General features: G+C 40.4%; 1 protein-coding gene across 2 annotated transcripts in view; it reads left to right on the top strand.

The window, feature by feature from the left end:
* LOC136876266 (venom allergen 3) overlaps window positions 1-25,056 on the top strand; it is a 72,169-nt gene extending 47,113 nt beyond the window's left edge. For both annotated transcript variants that reach the window (XM_068228353.1, XM_067150071.2), the window contains exons 2-4: window positions 5,360-5,569; window positions 14,918-15,162; window positions 20,070-25,056. In XM_068228353.1, coding sequence (XP_068084454.1) covers window positions 5,459-5,569; window positions 14,918-15,162; window positions 20,070-20,421 — 708 coding nt within the window. In that variant the 5' untranslated portion in view covers window positions 5,360-5,458 and the 3' untranslated portion in view covers window positions 20,422-25,056. The remainder of the gene's footprint in view (window positions 1-5,359; window positions 5,570-14,917; window positions 15,163-20,069) is intronic.
* Window positions 25,057-26,382: the final 1,326 nt, after the last annotated feature.

Below are 26,382 nucleotides of genomic sequence, written 5' to 3'. Positions count from 1 at the left end.
ACATATTACCAAAGGCAGAAATCCCCTCATTACATGGAGCACTTGCTCCCACCTAGCACTGTCAGGCCTCCTAGAGGCACATATCCAAATACAAGAAAGAGCTAACCCGCTCTCAATTTTTCAAGCCTATCAAAGGCCACAACGGACTTTACTATTAACTGCCCTCAAGGCACACTTACAAAGAAACAGGGGTATCTTGTACCCAACCAAATGGGCCTTAGTAGAAAAATAATAGGATAAGTTAATGGCCCGCAACACCAAGTAGAATGGAGGCGAGTACTTGCACTCCTACATGAAATCTTTAAAATCTAAGAGGCACTAGGCCGATGAACCAGGGTCTATTCCCGAACTATGGAGGTGACTCGTATAAGAAAATTTAATACATTAAGGAAGAAAAAGTTACCAAAACGTAGTCACCTCAAGTCAAAAATGAAGGGGAGCTCGAGAGGGTAAAGCACTCTCTATCCCCGATTTAAAGATACATGAAGTTTTACAAAAGTGACGGCAATTTACATGTTTGAAGATAGATTACATAATGAAGGTTCCGGACCTTCCCCGAGGGTTAAACTGCTGAGCTAGCAAGAAAATAAAGATGTTAAACGGCCATTACCTTTGTGAAGAGCTGCTGCCCGAAGGAAGAAGCGGTACCCGCCCCCTGCTACACTTCCATACACTAGGCTAGATGTTGTTCGAGTGGCGGAGAGCCAGGAAAATCAGCAGTTTTTATACTCTCGGGGAAGATTCGAGACCTTTCAAGAATAATTAAGACACACCCACAGTCGTTTATTGGGTAGCTTACAGTTACACATCCAAATCGAAGAAGAAAAACACGATTGGTCAAAAATTAATTACAGAAATTCTGGATTGGCTAAGTTCAAAACTGGCGGAAAGAAAAGATTTATATTGCCAACCCACAAATGAAAGAACGAACTTTAGTAAAGAACAAACTTATGAATACAAAATTTCTTCAAATAAAGTTCTTCCACTTCGCACCAGGGTGCATGGTCACAGTTTTTTGTAGAGACATCTATCAGAAACTGTCCACATTTCTTGATCAATAGAAAACAAAACAAGTTGAACTCCACACAGTACTGACAACTTCGTAATCAAAAAAATTACGGTAGTGACAACTTCTGAGAAAACTTATGAGTTGATACAGTTGTTAAAGTTCAGAGTTTCTCCTGTAGAGGAGTACTTATTGGCGGAAAATTTAAATGTGTGGCGTAGAGGTGTACCAGCCGGTACAATAATAATAATAATAATAATAATAATAATAATAATAATAATAATAATAAGCCTTCGGTTGCATAAACTACCCTTCAAATAAATAGAATTACAATAGAAGAACAATAATATACAAACATGATTGCAAATTAAAACAATAAAATATACAGGCTATAGTGGTATCTGTTTTCTCGATAGGAATAAGAATAACTCAATACTAAGAATAAAACGTCCGAGTGAATTTCATAGTAACATAGGAATTTGTCATTTAAGTGTTGTGTTAGTTTTGCAGGTGAAGTATGTTAATATTCATGGAATTAAAACTGATGATAAATGAGAGTTGCTGTGCGGAGGAATGATATTATTGAATTTAGTGGTGCAATGTTTTGCATTCTGTAGACCAACAGTTAGTACAAATGCGAACGCCCCCGCCTCTCAAAAGATGTTCAAATAGCACACACAGATCGTTATTTTAATTTACAGAGTGAGAAAGAGAGGGGAGGATGGGGATTGAGGAATAAATTCCAAAGCAGTAAAACAAAGACAGAACACGAACGCCCCAAAAGGATAATTTTCGTGCCGGTATGTTTATATAAATTAAAATACGTAAAATTGCTCAAATTGGCAAATACCAAAGAGTGGTACTTCAATGCTCTTGAATAGAAACACTACCATGAACAACATTTATACTTGCAAAACGTAGGGCAAATGTTCGAATGTTTCTAGTTGAAAAGTAGTATAATCATTTAATGTACAGCAACGAATACTGTGAAATATACCAGGCGACCCGCGGGCGCCGTACATTCTACTTACAATTGTCCCGCATGCAATAGTGATGCATGGGATGCCTAATCACTTGTTTTCGAAGGAGCGCGACAAGTGCTGTATTTTCGATGTTGTGAAACAAATATCAGTCATTTTACTGCATACGTTGCATAACAGGGTGCATTTATAAATACGCCAAAGACGCAAAAAAAGTTTAATAACTTATCAATTGATACACCTGTAGACATAACACTCTATAAAAGAGTTGTTTGTACGAAATAAAAACTAATACTGTTCGGCGAAATACGGTGTAGACGGCAGACGTCTGTTTAGAGCTTCGGCTGCATTCCGACCAGATTCTCCAGATTAAAATGATGTATGAGAATCCGTCGTTTCTGAACACACTAGCCATTACCGATATGCAGACAGCAAATGCAGTGCTGCTGTACCATACACCAGCCTAGTGCTATGTGGTCGAAACGAGGTTTAATAATCCAAGGGGTTGCATTAGACGGGTATCGCTGAGGAACATGCTGCGAGCGACCGTCCGGTTGTTATCTCTTCATATTCTGACGTAACCTGCCTGCTGGCAGTAGTGCCCCTGTGAAAATCAGTTAGTAGACATCCCATTCATCATTTGTGCATGCGAGACATTTGTAAGTAGAAAGTACGGTGCTCGCGAGTCGCCTCGTATATTCCTCTTCTTCTTTCTTGGCCTTTTCCACTTATATCTCATTACAATTATCTTCTTACGTGGAGTAAGCCCAGTTGTACGACCGGATTCTCTTCACGACGCCAGCCCTTCGGTACCTGGAGGGACGTGTTCACTACTGTATGTTTCTTTTGCGGTTTGTACTGTGGTATGCTGTGTGTAAATGAACATACCCCGTCCCTGAGCTCAAGGAATTAACCAAACATTATTAAAATTCCCGACCCTACCGGGAATCAAACCCGAGACCCTTTGAACCGAAGGCTAATGCAATGACCATTCAGCCAAAAAGCCAGACTATTTGTTTGATAATATTATTGAGATCCGTGCATGAATTATCAGAATCTTCTCGTATACAACTCACAATCCATCCCAGCTTTGTGCGGAAGCAATTATGAATTTATAGTGGTAGACATTATAACACATCCTTGTAGAAGTTTCTCCTCCTTAATGCCTTTTTTTCTTCCATGGCCCTTCCATTCGCCTGCCTCTTGGCTCGCTCCTTTCTCGTAATGTGATATTTAAACTACGCATGTGGGTTCGCTAACACGACGATAACTCAAACCATTCGTGCGTGGGTATTTTTATATTAACATTATTGAAGTGAATATAGAATTTATTTTAAATCTCAAAATTTATTTATTTATTTATTTATTTATTTATGTATTTATTTATTTATTTATTTATTTATTTATTTATTTATTTATTTATTTATTTATTTATTTATTTATTTATTTATTTATTTATTTATTTATTTATTTATTTATTTATTTATTTATTTTAATTTGCTTTACGTCGCACCGAGAGAGATGTCTTAGAGCGACAATGGGATATAAGTGGGAAGGAAACGATCGTGGCCTTAATTAAGGTACAGACCCAGCATTTACCAGGTGTGAGAATGCTAAACCACAGAAAACCATATTTAGGTCTACCGACAGTGGGGTTCGAACTCACTATCTCCCGAGTGCAAGCTGACAGCTATGTGAGCCAAATCGCGCAACCACTCACTCGGTTTTCTATTGTTTAACCCTAAAACAACACACTGTCACTTTCATGACACGAAACACACTCTGGGGTCACCGATGACCCACTTAAAATTTTAAAATTAATGCTGGAATTTTATGTATAGCATTACAGTATAACTTTCTTGTTAAATGTTAGTTTGTTCAATATTTTCGTAGTAACTGTAATGTTATTGAAATGGGTTACATAATTATCTTCTTACGCACAAGTCTATAACTATATTTGCTGAAGAAATTATTTCAAAATTGCTTTCTTGTACATATGAATAACATCACAAATTTGTATACCCTTGTTCATTGGCACTTGGATAGCGCTGTACCAAATGTACCTTCTTGTTCTCATATCATGAATGTAAAGGATTAGTAGTTGACTTGTGACCATTTTGACCTAGATTATTTTACAAGGAATTGGTTTTTCATCATCTGTAGACATTCCATAAAATTCATCATCGACATCATCATCTTCAGCTGTTACATCTTCACCGTTACTATCAATTTCTTACTGACTGTATTCATCAAAGTCACCCAACTCAATGTACAGTTTATCATTCATCATTCTGTACGTTTCGTCTGCCGAGAGACCACGCATTGGACACACAAAATGTATACAGTTCAATGCCTCAAATATCGTTCTATTTCAGTTATCCAATTAAATACATTTATGTGATGGGTAAAGGCCAGCCCCGCGGTGTGGAGGTAGCGTACCTACCTCTTACCCAGAGGCCCCGGGTTCGATTCCCGGCCAGGTCAGGGATTTTACCTGCATCTGAGGGCTGGTTCGAGGTCCACTCAGCCTTCGTGATTATAATTGAGAAGCTATCTGACGGTGATATGGCGGCCCCGGTCTAGAAAGCCAATAAAATAACGGCCGAGAGGATCCGTCATGCTGACCACAAGACACCTCGTAATCTGCAGGCCTTCCGGCTGATCAGCGTTCGCTTGGTAGGCTATGGCCCTTCGAGGCTGTTGCGTCATGTGGTTTGATTTGGTTTGGTTTGGTTTGGACAGGTAAGAAAATCTGCCAACAAAAGTATTGTTACACAAACCACAGCGAAGGGTCATACATGACCCAAACGCACAAGTAATCCACAATAAACAGAAAAAAAGTTTTGTCTACCGTTCAAACTCCAGCTAGCACCAAAAATCTGAAGCTAGAGTGAATAACAGTAAGCTAATGTCATTTGGTGCTTTTCCAGAGATGATCTTAGGATGGCAGTGTCACAGGCGACCCCAAAATGAGGTTCTAGGGTTAAGTTTAATTTTCACTGAAAGCTGTCACATAAACACGTTTACCGAGTGTTGTCCTTTAGAGATACGTATCGTCGGGGTCATTTTTGTCAATTTTGTTATTCTCAACTAATATTGCGTATATGCTTCTGGTCTAACATTGACGGTTCAAGGAGCGTAAGTCAAGAATATGCCCTGGTGGCTATTTTATTTTTACATCCGAGCCTAAAATTGTCATTCTTTCTCGATATGTGATCTATTCATAGGAGATAACTGCATCAAAATCCATTCGATAGCTCTATAGGAAATCCCGAAAAACATAGAAACTTACCCGGGACTTATTTTTTAATATGTTATAATTATTCTTCCATTGACCCACGTCGTTGTTAATGCCGAGATTTCTCTGTTCCAGGGTACTACCTTCCTTTTACTCTTGGTGGTACTAACTCTTGTACACGGAGAAATAGACTACTGCTCTGTGTGTGACCCTCCAGGGATCCACACGGCCTGCATGTTCCCCAAATCTGGACCTGGTAGCAACTGCACAAAATATACCCCATCTCCACTCACCCCTGAAGAAAAGGAACTGCTCCTCGATATCCACAACAGACTGCGCAGCAAGGTACGTATTCCGCTTTCAGAACACTGCAGCGTGACATATACTCCATATCGTTGTAGCGCCTTAAAAAACGTATCAGTGATCTCACAGTTTGAATGAAAGTATTCTACCGGGCGAGTTGGTCGTGCGGTTAGAGGCGCTGAGTTTGCATCCGGGAGATAGTTGGCTCGAATCCCACTGTCGGCAAACCTGAAGATGGTTTTCCGTGGTTTCCCATTTTCACACCAGGCAAATGCTGGGGCTGTACCTTAATTAAGGCCACGGCCACTTCCTTCCAACTCCTAGGCCTTTCCTATCCAATCGTTGTCATAAGACCTATCTGTGATGGTGCGACGTAAAGCCACTAGCAAAAAAATGAAAGTATTCTATGGAATTATTAATTTTGAAAATGAAGTGGAATATTGAAAAATCAATTGAGATTCAACTACAGTACATTATACCGGGCAAGTCCGCTGCGCCTGACTTTCAGCGTTTTTAGGCATCCCAACGAACGTCACTGGTGGTGTGATGGTCAATTCTCCTTTGCCGTACACCAACCAACAGTCGCCCGTAACCATTTACTGCACCATCACCTTTGCAAAAACATGTATGCGACAGGTGTATACACAATACATCAAACTGTCACACGGCTATGTAAAATATACATGCCAATTATGAGCCTTCAGTAGGGTACGAAATGAACGCTAAAGTACGTGCCAATTATGAGCTTTCAGTAGGGTACGAAGTGAACGCTAAAAGCGATAGCATACTGATAGAGAACGTGTTTGCATTTGTGAAGCGTAAGTAGTTGTCCATGACCGAGCTCGATAGCTGTTATCTCTTAAGTGCGGCCAGTATCCAGTATTCGGGAGATAGTGGGTTTGAACCCCACTGTCGGAAGCCCTGAGGATGGTTTTCCGTGGTTTCCCATTTTCGCACTGGGCAAATGCTGGGGCTGTACCTTAATTAAGGCCAAGGCAGCTTCCTTCCCGTTCCTAGCCCTTTCCTGTCCCGTCGTCGCCAGAAGACCTATCTGTGTCGGTGCGACGTAAAGCAACTTGAAAAAAAAGTAGTTGTCCATGTAGTAAGTTTTCCGGTAAACTGCTGGCTGAAGTCGCCATGTTGTCATGGGTTAAGTGGGGCGCTTCTAATATTACTGAAGTTGGTAGGTTGGTTCGAACCCCAATTGAGCGTGATATTTTTATTCGCAATTTGCACTTCGACAATCATCCACGAAGCCTATGTATCCGAATACCCTCACATCGCGAATTTTATTCGTTCATTTATTTACTGGTTGTCGTCTGTTCGGAAATAATTCGTGGTACAGGCGCTGTGCTTCCTGTAGGTGCGGAGCATGTCAACATACTCGTCTGTTGAATAAATAGCGAAGAAATGACCAGCACTGCTAGGCTACACCAAGTGTCAGGCGAGTACACGTCGAACATGCATACTGCATGCTATTGGTCGAACGTGGCATGAATGGTCTTGTATTTGATCCTCAAAGCTTAAAATGTGAAAAAAAAAATATTTAGCGCCCGTGATACTCGAACCCAGTTACTAACGGCACATGCGTCAACACGCCTATGCTTAGTCCATGGTACCACGGTGACTATTGCCTCAAGCTTATCAGCAAACGTACTTGGAGTGAAAATACTTCCCGCTTTACAAACTCACACACGTTTTCTATCGGTGTGCCATCGCTTTTAGCTTTAATTTCACATCCAATCGAAAGTTTATAATTGGCACGTACTTTTTACATGACCGTAAGACAGTTTGATGCATTGTGTAAATACCTGCCACATACATGTTTTTGCAGAAGTCTTGCTATGATGATGCAGAACATGCTTTCAAGGCGACTATAGCTTGGTATACGGTAAAGGAGAGTCTACCATCACACCACTGACATTCGTTGGGATGCCTAGCAACAGAAAAAGTCAGTCGCAGCAGACTCACCCGATATACGTATTTCCACTCGTAAACTACTTCCTGTTACTTATCGTGTGCTATTCCAAATAGCGTGAATCCACATCTGCTTTCCGGTGGATGAAATTTGTCCATGTCATTTGACGTGTCAAAATTTACAGTGAGCATAATGGGAGGAGGAAGCGTCTTTTCTTTAGACAGTGTTTCGTATGTGTGTATGGCCTCTGCAGAGGTCTGATGTAGGTCTTCCGAGTTGACGCGTTATAGGTGACCTGAGCGTCTGTGAGGATAGTCCCTCTCTGTGATACTGAAGACCTCACAAACACCCAGTCCTAGAGCCAGAGAAATTAACCAATGAAGGTTAAAATCAACGGCTCGGCCAGGATTCGAACTCAGGTCACCTTAGACCAAGGTCTAGAATGGTAACCATTTATCCATGAGGCCAGACGGTGACATCAGTGTAATGTATGATCAAAGATATACACAGTAAACACCAAAGTCACTATGTTAATTAAGAATTTATATCAAAGATGATAGCACTGAATGTATATTTCGGCTATATCCGTTTCTTAGTCTACCTTTCACTTTAACCTATTTTACTCGTAGTTTATATTTCTAAACACAATCAAAGTGTTCAAATTTGAATCTGGGTTCAAACTGTAGAATACTTCTCGTAAACCAGAAATTACCATAAACTATGCAGTTCATTTCCCACCTGCAAAGAATATGCGTCCAGTTTCAAGAGGATCAGATTATTTGCAGAACTACAAATCGTTGGAATAGAAGAGGCCGAATGTAAGTGTTTTTATTAATCAAACTTCCCATTGATGAAAAATCTCGGAACTCTACACGACCAATTATATATATTCTAGAAATATTTCTGTAGAATATTTTGACAGTTTCATCAGTTTTACGATCGCAAATCGAGAAAAAAAAAGAAATATGGAAAGTAAGATTCTTCCACGTAAAAAGCACTTTCCACAGACCTTTAACAAAAGCTATACAATTAAATAAATGTCTGTATCCGAGAGAAATATGTGTAACTAATTAACTGAAAACGATTCGATCCTTACCGGAACATCGAGATACATACAAACACGTACACTCAGCATATAGAAGTCAGGCTGTTTATTTCAAAGAATATGCCTAGTTTTGTTTGTCTGTTGCAACGTACATTACAGTAAGGACTTAATAACTGAACAATGTACCTCGACGACCAAAATAAATGATGTTTCATCTTATTCACAAAAATAAAAATATACAATTTTTCACCTATCCTTAGTCCTATCATTAAGTTATGTTATTTTAGACACTGCTTGATTTTTAAAGTTCCACTGACCTCTCAAAAGGTCATAATACACTGACTGACAGAGCAAATGCAACACCAAGAAGGAGTGGTCAGAACTTTATGCCAATTGCAGGGTAGACTGACGTCACTGAGGTATGCTCATGATGCGAAATGCGCCGCTGTGCTGCGCACGTAGCGAACGATAAATGGGACACGGCGTTGGCGAATGGCCCACTTTGTACCGTGATTTCTCAGCCGACAGTCATTGTAGAACGTGTTGTCGTGTGCCACAGGACACGTGTATAGCTAAGAATGCCAGGCCGCCGTTAACGGAGGCATTTCCAGCAGACAGACGACTTTACGAGGGGTATGGTGATCGGGCTGAGAAGGGCAGGTTGGTCGCTTCGTCAAATCGCAGCCGATACCCATAGGGATGTGTCCACGGTGCAGCGCCTGTGGCGCAGATGGTTGGCGCAGGGACATGTGGCACGTGCGAGGGGTCCAGGTGCAGCCCGAGTGACGTCAGCACGCGAGGATCGGCGCATCCGCCGCCAAGCGGTGGCAGCCCCGCACGCCACGTCAACCGCCATTCTTCAGCATGTGCAAGACACCCTGGCTGTTCCAATATCGACCAGAACAATTTCCCGTCGATTGGTTGAAGGAGGCCTGCACTCCCTGCGTCCGCTCAGAAGACTACCATTGACTCCACAGCATAGACGTGCACGCCTGGCATGGTGCCGGGCTAGAGCGACTTGGATGAGGGAATGGCGGAACGTCGTGTTCTCCGATGAGTCACGCTTCTGTTCTGTCAGTGATAGTCACCGCAGACGAGTGTGGCGTCGGCGTGGAGAAAGGTCAAATCCGGCAGTAACTGTGGAGCGCCCTACCGCTAGACAACGCGGCATCATGGTTTGGGGCGCTATTGCGTATGATTCCACGTCACCTCTAGTGCGTATTCAAGGCACGTTAAATGCCCACCGCTACGTGCAGCATGTGCTGGAATGAATGAAGCCCCATCTAGCGGCGAGGATAGGAAATGTGCCGGCTGCCGAAGCCTGTCGCACTCCTCTGGGCCAATGATAAATGACTGACAGATGAAATGAAATGTTAATGGAGAGTGTTGCTGGAATTAAAGATGACAGGGAAAACCGGAGTACCCGGAGAAAAACCTGTCCCACCTCCGCTTTGTCCAGCACAAATCTCACGTGGAGATACCGGGATTTGAACCACGGTATCCAGCGGTGAGAGGCCGGCGCGCTGCCACCTAAGCCACGGAGGCTGCCCCGCTTAAACACATTGAAATTCAAATAATTATCTTTCCCTGCTATACTTCCTCCGTACATTTTATAACATGTCCTAAATGAACGCACTCGGCAACGTAAAATGCAAACAGAGATATGGAACTGTTTCACTGAGTTTTCCATTTAACCGTTATTCCGAAAAGTCACCAATCTTAAATATAGGCCAGTGGTGATTAATAACAGCAATGACAAACTACTTCACGACTCACCTCGTCTAATATGCAGCATTAATTTTTTACAACTTGCTTTACGTCGCATCGACACAGATATGTCTTATGGCGACGGTGGGATAGGAAAGGCGTGGAAGTGGGAAGTAAGTAGTAGTAGCATTAATTAAGGTAGAGCAGCAGCATTTCCCTGGTGTAAAAATGTTAAACCAAGGAAAACCATCTTCAAGGCTGCCGACAGTGAGGTTCGAACCCACCATCTCCCGCATGCAAGCTCACAACTGCGCGCCTCTTATCACCGTATGCATCATTATAGCTGTCATTTGATATTATGGGTTCCCACTAACTGCGTTGCTAACGGAATTATTTAGGATGCAGACAGCTACCAGCCTTACCAAATAAACAACCAACCAACGAAACAAACAAACAAGAATCACTAATCTGTGTCTCACCTGCTTCCTAGCCCGATTGCTTCCATTTAGCGTGCAAGCAGAAACCCTGCAAGTAATAATATATGAGTCGTGTAGTTTATCACATCTACAAGTCTGTCAATTTTTTTCCCTGGTGATTTAATGTCGAACTAACGCATCGAAGGTATCCAGCGACGAGAAGGACAGAAAGAACTAGATTGGGGAAGGTAGCGTCTGTGGCCTTAGTTAAGGAGTAGTCCTAGCATTTGCCTGGTGTGGAAATAGAAAACCACTGAAAACTATGTTCAGGGCTGCCAACGGTGAGATTCAAATCTAGCATCTTCCAAAAGCAAACTCTCAGCTGCGCGACCCTAGCCGCACAGTCAACTCGCTCGGTAATCTGTCATCTTCCATGAACAGACGGAAAACTATTTCAGAGGACTGGTCTGAAACCATGATATTAAATTAAATATAATTTCATGATGAAAATTTCCCCAATAAATATTTTAATTTTTATATTCTAGCACGTCCGCCTCTGTGGTGTAGTGCTTAGCGTGATTAGCTACCACCCCCGGAGGCCCGAGTTCGATTTCCGGCTCTGCCACGAAATTTGAAAAGTGGTATGAGGGCTGGAACGGGGTCCACTCAGCCTCGGGAGGTCAACTGAGTAGAGGTGGGTTCGATTCCCACCTCAGCCATCCTGGAAGTGGTTTTCCGTGGTTTCCCACTTCTCCTCCAGGCGAATGCCGGGATGGTGCCTAACTTAAGGCCACGGCCGCTTCCTTCCCTCTTCCTTGCCTATCCCTTCCAGTCATCCCATCCCTCCACAAGGCCCCTGTTCAGCATAGCAGGTGAGGCCGCCTGGGCGAGGTACTGGTCATTCTCCCCAGTTGTATCCCCGACCAAGTGTCTGAAGCTCCAGGACACTGCCCTTGAGGCGGTAGAAGTGGGATCCCTCGCTGAGTCCGAGGGAGAAGCCGAACCTGGAGGGTAAACAGATGATGATGATGATGATGATGATGATGATGATATTCTAGCACAAAATATGTACAATTGACGACTCTAAGAACCTAAGAAACTGATGGAAATTCTCCGAAGTATGACAGTCGCAGATTCTCACATATTATGAGCTCCTGTTTTTTTATTGTTTCGATCATGCAGCCCTCCATGCCACCCTATCTTTTTCACGTCTACTTAGCTTTTGCACCCTATATCTATTTTGCCCTGGTTTTGCCATCGTTGGTTATTCTATTACCCAAATACCAATACTGACAACTCTGTGGAGTAAGGGAGCATGCCTGGGTCTTACCCGGACGACCTGAGTTCGATTATTGTTCAATACAAGGTTTTCAGTTTCGGATTTATGGATAGAGCTGGGTTTGTTCAGCCTCATGAGACCAAATGAGATGTCTGAAAAGAGAGGAAGCGGATCCGATACCGAAAACCAAACAATACGGCTGAAGATGTCGCCTAGCTGACTTAATGACACTCCAATGTCTGCAGCCCGTTTGGCTGGACAAAATCGCATTAGCAATCCAAGTTTTTTCTGCATTAACTAACTTCTCCTGTCTGCATTACTTCAGACATGATTTTAAATTTAATTATTTTGTAAAAAGTTCTGTAGCCTTTCTCTAATACTGTACATAGACCTATAAAAGCATAATTTTCTGTCATGTTTGAAGGTAATAAATTTTGGTGCCTGTGTTACGAGCAATATTAAAAAATACCAAAGTGTTGAAATAAGCTGTATTTACTCTACTATCATGTTAACCGAGCTCGATAGCTGCAGTCGCTTAAGTGCGGCCGGTATCCAGTATTCGGGAGATAGTAGGTTCAAACCCCACTGTCGGCAGGCCTGAAAATGGTTTTCCGTGGTTTCCCATTTTCACACCAGGCAAATGCTGGGGCTGTACCTTAATTAAGGCCACGGCCGCTTCCTTCCCAATCCCAGCCCTTCCCTGTCCCATCGTCGCCATAAGACCTATCTGTGTCGGCGCGACGTAAAGCAACTGGCAAAAAAACTATCAATGTTAGATAACCTTCCTTCATAAAAATAGTCCACCACTCTGTCGTCTGTTGAGATTGATGGTTAATGAAGATACCTTAAACTAATTATTATTATCCTTTCTTCGTTATGCGTGACTCAGGAGCCTTTTCCTTCTTCCAATCTCTCATCTTCTCGCTGTGGCCTTTCTTGCGATCTTCGAACCCATTTCTGTTGGTGGGGGTGCTTGTATTTTATGGAAGGCGATGATTGTCGACTAACTTTTTAAACTTACGGTATATCTGTCTAGTACAATGTTGTCTCTGATGTCTATTTCCTGAAGATCTTTTCCTACTTCGAGCAGTCAATTGTTCTTTTTTTTTTACCTTCATTGATAGGGCAAGGTTCAGAGTTCTTTTGGTCATTCTCTGATTACTCATTCTGAGGATACGTCCGTAAAATTGCAAACGTATTTTCCTAAATGTGTCTGAGGTGTTCTATGAATGTTGGTACAGGTCATGAGATTCCCTGATCATCCAGATTTCCCCTGTACAGACTGGTCCAAAAATGTCCTTAAGACTTTTTCTTTCTTGCTGTTCTACATCTTTAATCAATGATCTGCCCCCCCCCCAGTGTTCTAGACGCATATAGTGCTTCAGGCTTGATTACAGTGTTGTAATGCCTTAATTTTGCATTTCGAGATATGGAATTTTTATTATATCTGTTCCAAGTAAGCGTGCACGCTCTTTTTAGTTTAGATATCCTTTCTTTGTTTGCTTCCGATTTGATACTTCTCAAAGGTATTTGAATTTAGACACATGGGATATTTTGCCATATTAGGTTTCTATTGGTTGTGCATCTAGGCACCAAAGATATTGTACCATGTATTGAGTTTTCTGGTATTAGATATGGAATCCTGTCCTGGATTATTATTATTATTATTATTATTATTTGTATAACTATTAACGGCCTGAAGAGATTTAAAAATGATTGAATGATGCCCTGAAAATTATATCTTTAGTGTCGCCTTAAACATAGACTGCGCCAAAATTCCATGCTGCAACCATGTGCTTCGGAGGTATATACCTACGAAATTGAACTACTCAGCCACCGACCGCCTCATTGAACGAGGAAACACATCATTGCGAGCATGAACCTAAAATTACGTACCATAATTCCTATAAGTCAGTGCTTTCTACTTCGTCACGCAGTTGCGGATAAAGCTTTGACGTAATAAAAGGAAATAATTTTCGATAAAATTAGGTTTTCATTCATTGATGTCAGCATATGATCATTGTTGTACAGTACGATTTTGAGCTTTTTCAGATACAGAAATGGTACACAATCAAATTGGCGGGCGCAATACGTTAGTGACATGGTCACTGGTTTCGCACCAAGATAGCCGAGGTCCATTGCCCGGGCAACGCATTCAGAACTTTTGAAAGTAAAATTCACATCCTGCAGTCTGGATTCCAAGAAAAATTAGAGATCCTGCTTCTACGATAAAGTTGGTGTTAAGAAGAAGAAGAAGAAGAGGAAGAAGAAGAATATCTTCTTTGCCCCTTTTTTCAGTTATCTGACGTCCGCACTAGTGTGGATTAAGCCCAGCTTTACGAGCGGATGCCCTTTTCTGACGCCAATCCTACGTAAACGGAAACACTATAGCGTCTTTCTGTAGAGGTTGGTAGTGTGGTGTGTAGTATGTGAATGACGTTAACATTAAGATGGTTACAACTGGGTGTTTAGAGGAATTAACCGAAACGCAGCAGAAATCCTCGGTCGATAATCGAACCTGGGATCATATGAACCGAAGACCACTGCACTAAGCATTAAGCACGGGTTATCATCATCATCATCATCATCACCATCATCGAATGTCTTCAGTCACCGTGTGTAGGTATCTTTATTTTACATGTCAACTTCGGATAACACAGAGTGTCGAATATACTTCTTTCCTGATCTTCAAAAGTCTGAAGCGGGCTGAGTGGCTTAGATGGTAGAGTGCTGGGTAGAACTTAACTAGGCGGAATCGATCCCATGTTATTTTAAGGTGCTCAAATTTGCCACCCTCGTGTCTGTAAATCTACCCCGTAAAACCAATAACATTATAAAAATCTGACCCACTGATTCGCAGAAATATATGCACAGGCAACAGTTTTCTCAATTTCTCTTTTCTTTCTTTCAGGGCTTGCGATACATACAGCACCTCTAATCCTATTAATGAACGTTATAATGAAGTTTCTTTCTTTTAATCAGTTCTAGAACAGCACATTAATGCTGAAGTGTGTTCTGAATGCAGGTGGCCCGGGGACAAGGTTGGGTGGTGAACAGCACATACGACGCTCAGCCTAAGGCAGCAGACATGCGCCAGCTCTACTGGGATGACGAACTGGAGCTGATAGCCCAGCGTTGGGCGGACCAATGCCTGCCCTTCTACACAACTACACCGCACGACTTGTGCAGGGATTCTCCCCGCTTCCCCGTGGGTCAGAACATCGTCACCAGCGCTTACTCACAGCCTATGCCATCTGACGTCGAAGCCAGGTAACAAAATAAGACATCTTCAATTTTAATAACTGCTGTTTCGTGTTATAAAATGTATATCCAGTTGTCTAGAACTCCATAGCTATCTCAGTGCTAACGAAGATTTCTCGTTTTACAATCTGCCTTACGTCTCACTGACACAGACAGGTCTTACGGCGATGATGGGATAGGAGTGGGAAGGATGTGAATGTGGCCTTAATCAAGATACAACCCCGCAGCATTTGTCACGTGTGAAAATGAAAATCCACGGAAAACCATCTTCAGGGCTGCTGACATTGGGGTTCAAACCCACTATCTCCCGAATGCATGCTGATAGCTACGTGACCCAAAACGCACGGCCACTTGCTCGTTAAGGGAAATTACCTTCTTAATATTTAGATAAAGGGAAAAGTAAAGTTCATGACAATTGTTTCTTACAATAACAGACCTTGGTGTTGCACATACTCATAATGAATAAGAATATAGTTTTCAATCTGCATAAATGTGCTGTATCATTAAATTTGGTCGCCGGTTGCAGGCTAGGTTTCGACCTACAGATGGCCACAGCTGGTCCGTGGTCCGACACCTCTGCACTCCGACCGACCAACCGAGCAGCGGACGGGTGGCCACGACTCTGTCGTGGTCTACACCTTGCATTCGGGAGACGGAGAAGGGCTAGTCCCCATCCTTGGATGTCCTGACATTAGATTTCCGTGGTTTTCCATTCCCCTGCACTAACGCGAATGACGGACAGTTCCTAGTTTATGCCACGGCCACCAACCCCCTCACCTTCTCCACACATCTCGATCGTCACCACAAATCTCTTGGCCCAAGAGATTGCGTCACCATCTAAGAGTCCCGCCTCTCACTTCAGGGGAGGAATTAAAACAATTGACTAGTAATAGTAATTAAATTTCACCAAACAGCTATGGTTTGAAACAGTGCTCTGCATTCAGGAGGCGGTGGGCTGGTCTCACCGTCGGCTGACCTGAGAGCGATTTTCCATGGTCTCCCATTCTCCTCACTAAGTCAAATGCCAGGACAGTTCCTTTGATAGGTTGCGCCCGCTACCCCCTCACACTTCTCCGCTCGCCAAATCACCACAACACATATCCTGGCCTGAGAGAGGGCGCCACGCTCTAGGAGGCCCGCCGTACCCCATCAGGGTTCAGAATGAAGGTTTTTAGTAGACGTCCTTAGATTCCTTAATCAATACGTAAGCTTTTTATTTCGTTTATAAATCAATTCTTAATTATGAAAATCGATTTATAAACTTGTCGATAAATACTGTATAAAATAATAATAATAATAATAATAATAATAATAATAATAATAATATAATGCTTGTCCCTCTTCTTGGCTGAATGGTCAGCTTACTGCTCTTCGGTTGAGAGGGTTCTTCCGGATTCTATTCCCGGCCGGATCGGGGATTTTAATTTTTTTTTTCAAGATTCAAGATACCCGTCTCCCTTAATCTCAAAAATCATAGATTAGGCAGAGGGTATTATTTATTGTAATCGTTTCATAATTTCATAATTTGTGATACATGCCGTATACAAAATTAGAAGGAGTAACTTAACTATTGTGAATTGTGTTAATAATTGGTACATGCGATGAATGTTCATATAAAGCAGGTGCTTGGAGATTGAACAGAGAAAGAATAATATAAACTGAATGTTGGAGTTCCATTCATATATAGCATTATGGCAGAAAAAAACCAAAACATCTATTTATAGTGATATCTTTTCAGATTATCAAAGATAATATTGCCTTTGCAGGCTGTTAAGAAAAGAGAGAAAACGGAAATTATTACTCGACAATACATGAAACTAGTAGAACTACTGTAACGAGGTAATTCCATGCTATCCCTTAAGCCTATGTACCTAATGGCTCTAGGATTCAACGGAGTTATATTGTCTCGGTTACCTTAGGCACAATTCGGTTCCTGGCTGACATGTATCACATCCTTTCCTTCCTTCAGTTTCCTGCTCCACCTTCCCCTAACAATGTTAAATAATTTTGCAATTCTATCCGGATGCATCCATTCTCTGTTCAATAACTTTACAATTGTATACAACTGATTTTCGTTCTCAATTTTCTTTACATCCTCATCGTCTATGAATTTTTCTCGTATTTCCTTTGCCATAGGGCAATCTTTTATAAGGTGTGCCCATCCCATCTCTTCAGAGCATATTAAACATTCATTTTCATTCCTGTTCCTTCTATATGCTTTATTTTTATGTATCCCCATTAACCACCATATTATACCCCTCATTCTCTTTTTTGTTATAAACTCTACATTTATTCTCATTCTCCCATTTATATTACAAAATTCAATATCCTTAATTCTTAGAACTATTTTTTTACATATTTTCCACTTCTCTATACATTCTGTTTCCCAGTAACATCCCATTGCAATCGTTTCTAAAATATTCCGTACCCCATCCACCCAGAATCCTTGGTTCTGATGTTTCATTTGGTGTTGATATGCTATCTGTAAAATTTCGCCCCCTTCTCGCAACTTCATTCTCAACCAATACTTTATTATCCTTTTAATAATGTCCACTCGCAGACTTATATCTTTGCACATCATTCTCACTCCACAATTAGCTGTACAGCTGGGTAGACCCATAATTATTTGGGGATTTTAATTGCTTCTGATTAATTATTCTCGCTCGGGGACTGGGCCTTTGTATCTGTCCAAGTACTCTCCTCCTCATATTCAGACAACACACCACACTACTAACCACCACACAAACATACAAGAGTGATTACATCCCTCCATATAGGATTGGCGTCAGAAAAGGCATCCGCCCGTAAAACCGAGCCAAATACATATGTGCGACGCAGTTCACACCCGCAACCCCATAGGTGTGGGAAAAACGGTAGTAGTAGTAGAATAAGGAGAATAATATTATGAACATAATCGCTGAACGATCAGCGTAGCAGCCGTAGTTCAGAGGGCTCCAGGTTCGATTCCAAGCTGGGTCGGGGATTGTAGATGCGTCCGGTTAATTCCCCTGTCTAGGGGACTGAGTATTTATGTTTTCCTTAATACTCACCGCTACACTTACATACAACACACCAACCACCTCAGAAACTTGCAACAGTTGAATACATTTCCCCTATATGGTTGCGTCAGGAAGGGCATCCGGTCATAAAAGTGGCCAAATCCACATTATCAATACAGATTATAAAAGCGTCAGAAGAATAAGATTAATACTAAAAAGAAGTCATAATGGGAAAATAAAATAAAGTACTGCAGTGGTCACACAAACTTGTGTACGAATTTATGATATGAGATTATACTAAGAATCATTCGACGTCAGTTGTCATACGTTTCGTCTGTGGACAATTTTCAATAAACATTCCATATGAAGTGGTACTTGGTACTGAAATCATTATCGTGTACTCTGCTTGTTTTAAGTGCAATTGTTCTCTTCCTACCGCAAGTCTGCAATTCTCAGCTTCTCTTGGTCCAGCACCGAACACGGGAAATGTGTTCTGATGTTACAAGCGAGTTAAATGAATGTGACTGGCATCATAACCATTTCATACAACGGCTTTCTATGTCCATCTACAGATGTTCACCAACTTCATAGCAAAAATATTGCAGACACAATCTACCTGTTTATCCAGAAGATCAACAAAATCAGAGTATCAAAACGTTGGCAGTGATTGTATAAAAAGGTATGTACTGTTAAAGGAAAAATACATAATACACCTCGTGCCCCGTTTTTACTTGCAGCAATTCGTTAAAAGATGGTGCGGAGGTAATCGATAAAATTACATACTGACCCGCAACACGTGCTCCTCGATTGCTTTTCATTTTATCAACTTCCAGTGTGTGTTGCGGATCAGTATTCTCCTTGGCAGATTTTCTATTTAAAACGTGTGTTGCGGGACAGTATGTATACATACTGTTGACGGCTCAGACTCCGGATGACACAATTGACACAGATATTAATTACTTATTCATTCCTTTCTCTCTTTGCTTTTTTAAAGAAATCTTAAAAATTTGCAAATGCTACATAACCGTTGTCATCATCAAAATCGCATTGCTACCTCACTACCCGAGTTCGCACTCCATCCTAATTAGTACTGGAGTTGCGGATATTTGAAAACTTTACCTTCCACTCCTCCAAGGGCTCTTATGGCCTGTGCGGAGATGGCATTGCTTCGTATGAACTACATCTAGCCACGATTTAAACAACAATGTTAATCTGTGTTCGTTATTCTACAAAATTACTAACTTACATTTTGTCATTTCATACTAATATGCATAATTTTCTTTAGCATACTAACCATGTTACGGTAATGTAAAAATTACCGATCGAGTTCGCCGTGCGGTTAGGAACGCGCAGCTGTGAACTTGCATTCGGGGGATAGTGTGTTGGAATCCCGCTGCCGGCAGCCCTGAAGATGGTTTTTTGTGGTTTCCCATTTTTACACCAGGCAAATACTAGGGCTGTACCTTAATTAAATCCACGGCCACCTCCTTCCTACTCCGAGCCTTCCCTGTCCCATTGTCGCCATAAGACCTATCTGTGTCGATGCGAAGTAAAGCCAATAGTAAAAAAAAAAAATACTAATGTAAACAACAACTTCAGGTTCAACCAAGATGCTGAGTCAACTTGTATTATGCCAGTTGTCAATGTGATATTTCGCTATCTCTATAACCTTCCAGTCGTTTCCAAAACCTGTTGTACTCTTACTGATAATATGAGTAAAACATTCGACCAATATACAAACAGGCACATTCGATACTCATCCAACTACCTGAAACCCAATTAAAGTGTCAGAGAGAGAGAGAGATAGTAAATAAACATTCAGAATCGATTTGTAACGAGTTTACAATGCCTGAAATCTACTTTACCAAACTGTCAAAGCACTTTACAATGTTATAATGAATTATATAATTTGTTTAGGACCTTGGACTGGTACAACGAGATCAAGGACTTCGATCCACAATGGGCTGGCAGATTCTTCCAGAACCCAAACCCAGACCCGGCTAAACAGACTGGTCACTACACCCAGCTGGTGTGGGGATGGACCCATCTGCTAGGGTGTGGTCGAGTAATCTTCGAGGAAGAGTTTGAAGGCATTAAGTGGTCTATAGAGAGGATAGTGTGTAACTACGCTCCTGGTGGCAACTTCCTGAATTTCCCAGTCTACAAGATCGGCGAACCCTGCTCCAAGTGTCCTCCAGGCACCCAATGCAGCAACAAATACACAGGCCTCTGTGCGCGTAAGTCTGACGTAAAGAAACAAAAGCACTAACAAGCACGCTTCTTTCTCTTTGAAATTAACTCAAACTGCGAGAAAAATGAGACGCTGTGCGTTCGTATCTCGGTGAAAAAGCTACGAAGGAACTAGCGAACGACGGAAGGAGTAATTACGCTGCACGCATCTTAAGACCAAGATTCCAGTGGGATAATCGAAGTTCCCGCCAGATAAATCTGACGATATGTAGAAAACGTAATATTGAACACGTCGAAAATACTTCCCTTACGGAAGATGCGCGCTAAAGGGAATCTATACTATGCCTAATATCTGACATCATGACATGAACACTTTTCTTAGTATATACTCAGGACAAGTTACTGGATTTAGTTGTACACAACGAATATGGCTTTATAAGCAAAATGGTATCCAATATTCATCACTATTTTCTGTGTCTCTTTTCACAGTACGGTAAACTATTGAAAGTGATGAAGACATTATATTCAGAAACAAAAATATTTTATTCTCATTCTAGTACATTTCTATCTATAATTTTTAAATTTGATATGTCACACCACATTAGCAACAGCAAAAGAAATATTATTTTCAATATTCGTTTTACGAAAAATAACTATTTAACTCTTCTTAAATATTCGTGTAGCCTACAGAATTACTGATTTACTAGTAAGCCTACCAAAAAAGATGTTAAATTTAGTTTTACAAATATTGTGTTTAATAATGCTTACTTCAGTTTAAGTACAAATTTTTGTTTATAAACTATTCTGTTTAAAAATTATTGTTCATCAGTAGTACGGTATAAAACTGGTAACTCGGTTTTAAACAAAATCTTAGTCAAATTTCTGTATCGATATTAAGCATAACAGAGACGTTTAAGGGCTCTACGAGACCTTGCATGAATGAAAAATAACTAATAAATCACAGGATTCTGCAGATATCTGAAGGTCCTTCACACTGAGCGGTGCTAAATAGGACAAAATCAATAGTTCTAATATTTCTCTAGGAAGCTATTTTATACAATTATCCAGTGAAACACAGACCAATATTCAATTCTGGACATGGTATTCAGTGCTTAAATAGTAATATAATTTTCTTTAAAACACGTAATCTTTTAAATGAAGAAAAGAATAGAATAGATTAGCCCTTGGTGTACAATTCACACGAAAAAAATTAATATTCTAGTTATGTTGCGTACGCAATCATACAGAATAAAAAGTGATATGGATATTTATCTACAAGCATTGTATCCGAGGAGAAACTTCCATCTGGTGTAAATGAGGTAAAATATTTTATTCACAGCATAAATAATGATTTGTTTAGACTGGCCACAAAGAAATTTTCTGAGACATTTTGTTGCCAACTATTCCGTTCACAGAAAGCTAAGCCAAACGAACGAGACGGACTATAAAACTGAAAAGAGGTGTGGGATTAATCTTTATGCCTAGGACAAAGTGAAATTGTGGCAGCTCACAGTACAAAATAGGAAAAATATTTAAATAGTAAGTTTTGAAAGATTTACCAAAATTACTACTTATTTATCATGATATTCAAAAGCAGTAGAATTTGCTTTCGTTGAAAGAACTGACATATCGAAAGGTAAGAATTTCTTACCGATGGAAGGATATTTTCAGAGAAATCATGTGCGAAGTGGAGTAAAACTTGGTTCACGAATGAAATCAGTATAAATTAATTCTGTACAGTTACTGAACATAACGATGAGCTTTACAAGTTCTTCTTCAGAAGATTAGAGTACTTCTGATAGACAAACACCAAACAGAATGTTATAATGTTCTAATATTCTCCGAAAGACGTACGTTGACGAACTTTTATGGTTACAGAATAGACCACGGAGAGAGATATCGTACGAAGAAATCTGTGTTAACTGTCATACTAATCTGGATACAGATCACCACTCGCAAATAGTAATATATTATCGGTATAAGACAGTCTCTAGAAGAGCTATATAGATGTGGTCAAACTAAAACTGTGAAGAGTCGATCCGTACCGTCAAGTTAATAATAATGTTATTTGTTTTACGTCCCACTAACTACTTTTTAAGGTCTTCGGAGACGCCGAGGTGCCGGAATTTAGTCCCGCAGGAGTTCTTTTACGTGCCAGTAAATCTACCGACACGAGGCTGTCGTATTTGAGCACCTTCAATAACCACCGGACTGAGCCAGGATCGAACCTGCCAAGTTGGGGTTAGAAGGCCAGCGCCTTAACCGTCTGAGCCACTCAGCCACCGTCAAGTTAAGAAGATACAGTATATCAACAAAATTTCGACAGTTACTTTGTCTTTCCTAAATATATCATTCCGTGCAAACAAAGGGGTAATAATGCAGCACAATTTAAAAATAGCATGCCTTCCTTAAAGTTGGAAATTTTAGCCACAGGACCAGTGTTACTGATGTATTGGCTCTAATGTACTGTCCTACTTCGAGATGGGTGACTTCTTATTGACTAGTTACGTTGGTGCATCCGCCTGGTCAATACTGCAGCAAATCAATTGTGTAAAATATTTAATTCAATATATACTCAAGAATAGATCGCAATTTACAAAGAGGAGGGTCCACCTCAAAAGATAAAATTGTAAAAATGTACAATAACACTCCAAGACCGAAAGTTGACTGGTGATAAGTGCAATTCATAAAGCGAGTTATTTAGCTTCGTTTTATATATATAAGAACCTAATATCCGTATTTGATCCACAAGTGGTTCACTTTACGCTGAGTCCTCATTTCATGGTGTTGCAGTCTACCGCCTCCCTCCCCCCCCCCCACTCCCCATGAAATGAGCACTCAGCGAAAAGGTTTTTTCTATTTGCTTTACGTCGCACCGACACAGATATGTCTTGTGGCAACGATGGGATAGGAAAGGACTAGGAATTGGAAAGAAGCGGCAGTGGCCTTAATTAAGGTACAGCGCTGGCATTTGCCTGGTGTGAAAATGGGAAACCACGAAAAACCTTCTTCAGGGCTGCCGACAGTGGGGCTCGAACCCACTATCTCCCGATTAATGGATATTGGCCGCACTTAAGCGACTGCAGCTATCAAGCTCGGTCCGCGGAAAGTGAACAACTTGAGGATCAAAGACGGAAATTAGGTTCTTACATCTCAAAAAAACGAAGCTGAATAACTCGCTTTATGAGTTGCACCTACTTAACACCAGTCAAGTGTCCGGATCCATGGCTAAATGGTTAGCGCGCTGGCCTTTGGCCACAGGGGTCCCGGGTTCGATTACCGGCAGGGTCGGAAATTTTAACCATAATTGGTTAAAAATAAAGAGACCTGCATCTGGCGAGCTGAACTTGTCCTCGGACACTCCCGGCACTAAAAGCCATACGCAATTCATTTTTTTACCAGTCAAGTTTCGGCCTTGGAGTGTTATTGTACATTTTTATTTTAACTATTAAGGGCCCTCCCCACTCCCCCTCCTTTTCCTGTAAGGTCTTCACATAAATATGTGATTTTAACCTGTATATCTGAAGAACAGAATCCATATATTCTCGAAACACGTACTGTCTATTATTGACAGCACAATGAATTAAATGTTTTACACAATTGATTTAATATAGAATGTGTTCTATTAAGAAATATATACCAAAGTATTGAATTCCTTTAAAGTACATTTATCTTGAGAGCTTATATGACTATGCGGATTTACCAACATAACTAGTTAATGTGATTAAGTCAATACGGACCCGTCACTGGCCACTATGGTCAAGATTATAAATAATGACTTCCTCTTGTTGCCACTTATTAGGGCAATAATTATATATCTTACACTGAAAAGAGGTATCTATCTCCGAAAGAAGGAACACATTGTTTATGGAAAAAAACTTACGTTTAACAGCGGTTTTATTAGATACCTGTGTACACTGTAGACATAACCAACGATGAAATAATCAATAAATATTAATTACTCTAATACTCTTTGATCACGTCTGTAAGTAACAGAGTAGGGAAATTCTCAGCATACAACTGTGTTTTGGGATCACTGAGTCACTGTATCGGAGGTCTTGCAGTTTCATTGAAGTAGCAGCACAAAGAGGATCATACGTGAATATTCGCATACAGAGTGTCCTGTAAGTCAGTTTACCAAAATCTGCAACTACACATTTATTATTGCAAATCAAGATGTGTACAGTTCATATTGCCCACCATTACCTTCAGACACAAAAAATAATTTTGTTTCCAAACAAATTTTGATTATAAATTTCAGACAGCCAGGTTTCTTTAAGATAATCGGGCAGCAAGCTGTTATACCAACCCCTAGACAACAGTGGTGGTTACAATTTGTGCATCGGCCATTAAAAAAGTATTCCCTGAAATATTCAACTCACAAATTTCTAGCCGTAGGACACCATCACGATGCAGAATTTTATGCGTTATACAGTACGTTTATCTTGATAGCTTCTATGATCAGTCATACTCGTGATCTAAAAAATTTCAAGTGCTACAGACACTATCCTATATTTTTAAATATAGAATTCAACAGAAATTTACTTCCAGACACGATTTCGATAAACTGACTTCTTGCCCACTCTCTATATTATATTTGTATTGTATAGTCATTAAATCAAATCAGCATTAAGTATACTGGAGCAATAACGTTGAAATATTTATTAAATGTACATACACGCAATTTTTGTTAATAAAAATGTAAAGTAACATTTCTCTGTAGTCACTCCATGCTAACCCATGCCTGTGCAAATTACTGCTTTGTAATGACGATCCTATTCTTTCTTCACCCTATGTAGCTGACTTCCATATGATGGTGATGGTTTGGTGATGGTAAGAAAAACAATATACTCTACTTCACGAATATAAATTTGTGTATTGAAGGTCACCGATACCATTCTCTGCAGCATGTGTTCTATTAAGAAATGTATTGAATTCCTTTATTAGTCTTAAGGGCACGTTGGTGTCAAATGGTGGTGGTGGTGGTGGTGGTGGTGGTAAGGAAAAACTTTACAATATTTTACCAGTATTTTACTCTGAACAGTTTTGTACGTATTTGTGATAACATTAACCAAATTAATCCCAAATTATTATTATTATATACCTAATGAAAACATATCATTATACAGATACGAAAATATAAACAATTCGTGCATCAGAAAGTATGATCGTCCTCAAATAGTATGAGCAATATGAATTTCAATGTAGAAATCTGTATCATTTTCTATCAGTAATAGTGTTTCTCTTCTGAGAATAATTTTATTCCTGTTAGGAGGAAGAAATCACTTTGTTTATGAAATATTTAAGATAACTTAGAAGGAAAAACTCCAAATTATACATGATAACAACTGAATTTGTGCTGCAGAAAGTTTGGAAGATGACAGGATATTGCAAAGGCGCCAGCCTATTGATGAGTTCACGAAGAAACTATAAATATTGTGCTAATTACTGACAAATACATTTCTAGACAAAATAGCATAAAAACATCCTACGGTGTACGATTTCGTAAAAAAGAAGCTACTTTTCCCATCGCGAAAAGGAAATGATCATAAATCTCCCGCTCATGGCCACCCATCAACAGCTGCTAATTGTAGATGGCAACCAGCCATAAGACATAGCCTGCACGGTTGCTAGGTTAACATTGTCTGACCATCCATCCATACCTGACATCACTGCCTGCACGGTTGCTATGGTTACAATTCCGTTACACACTTGGTCGCGTTACGTCACACAAATTTTCGAGACACCCCCAGCCATAAAACATACTTATGTCTTGATATATACTGTAAATGAATAAAGTTCTATGGGTTCCGCTGTCTGTAATTTCGTTTCTTTGCCAACTTTTCAGATATTTATCCGTTTTAGGTCAACTCAAGACAGAATCTGTGATTTTTATTTTTCGTGTTTGTTTGTTTGTTTGTCTGTTCCACCATTACGGCAAAACGGCTGAATAGATCTTGACCAAACGTCACATTTAGAGTATACTCATCCAGCGGAAAGTTTTTACATTCATATGTTTTAAAGATCATTGAATAGGCGG

The sequence above is a fragment of the Anabrus simplex genome, chromosome 6 (genome assembly GCF_040414725.1).
Source record: "Anabrus simplex isolate iqAnaSimp1 chromosome 6, ASM4041472v1, whole genome shotgun sequence".
NCBI classification, from domain to species: domain Eukaryota; kingdom Metazoa; phylum Arthropoda; class Insecta; order Orthoptera; family Tettigoniidae; genus Anabrus; species Anabrus simplex.
This window is presented reverse-complemented; position numbering and strand designations above follow the sequence as displayed.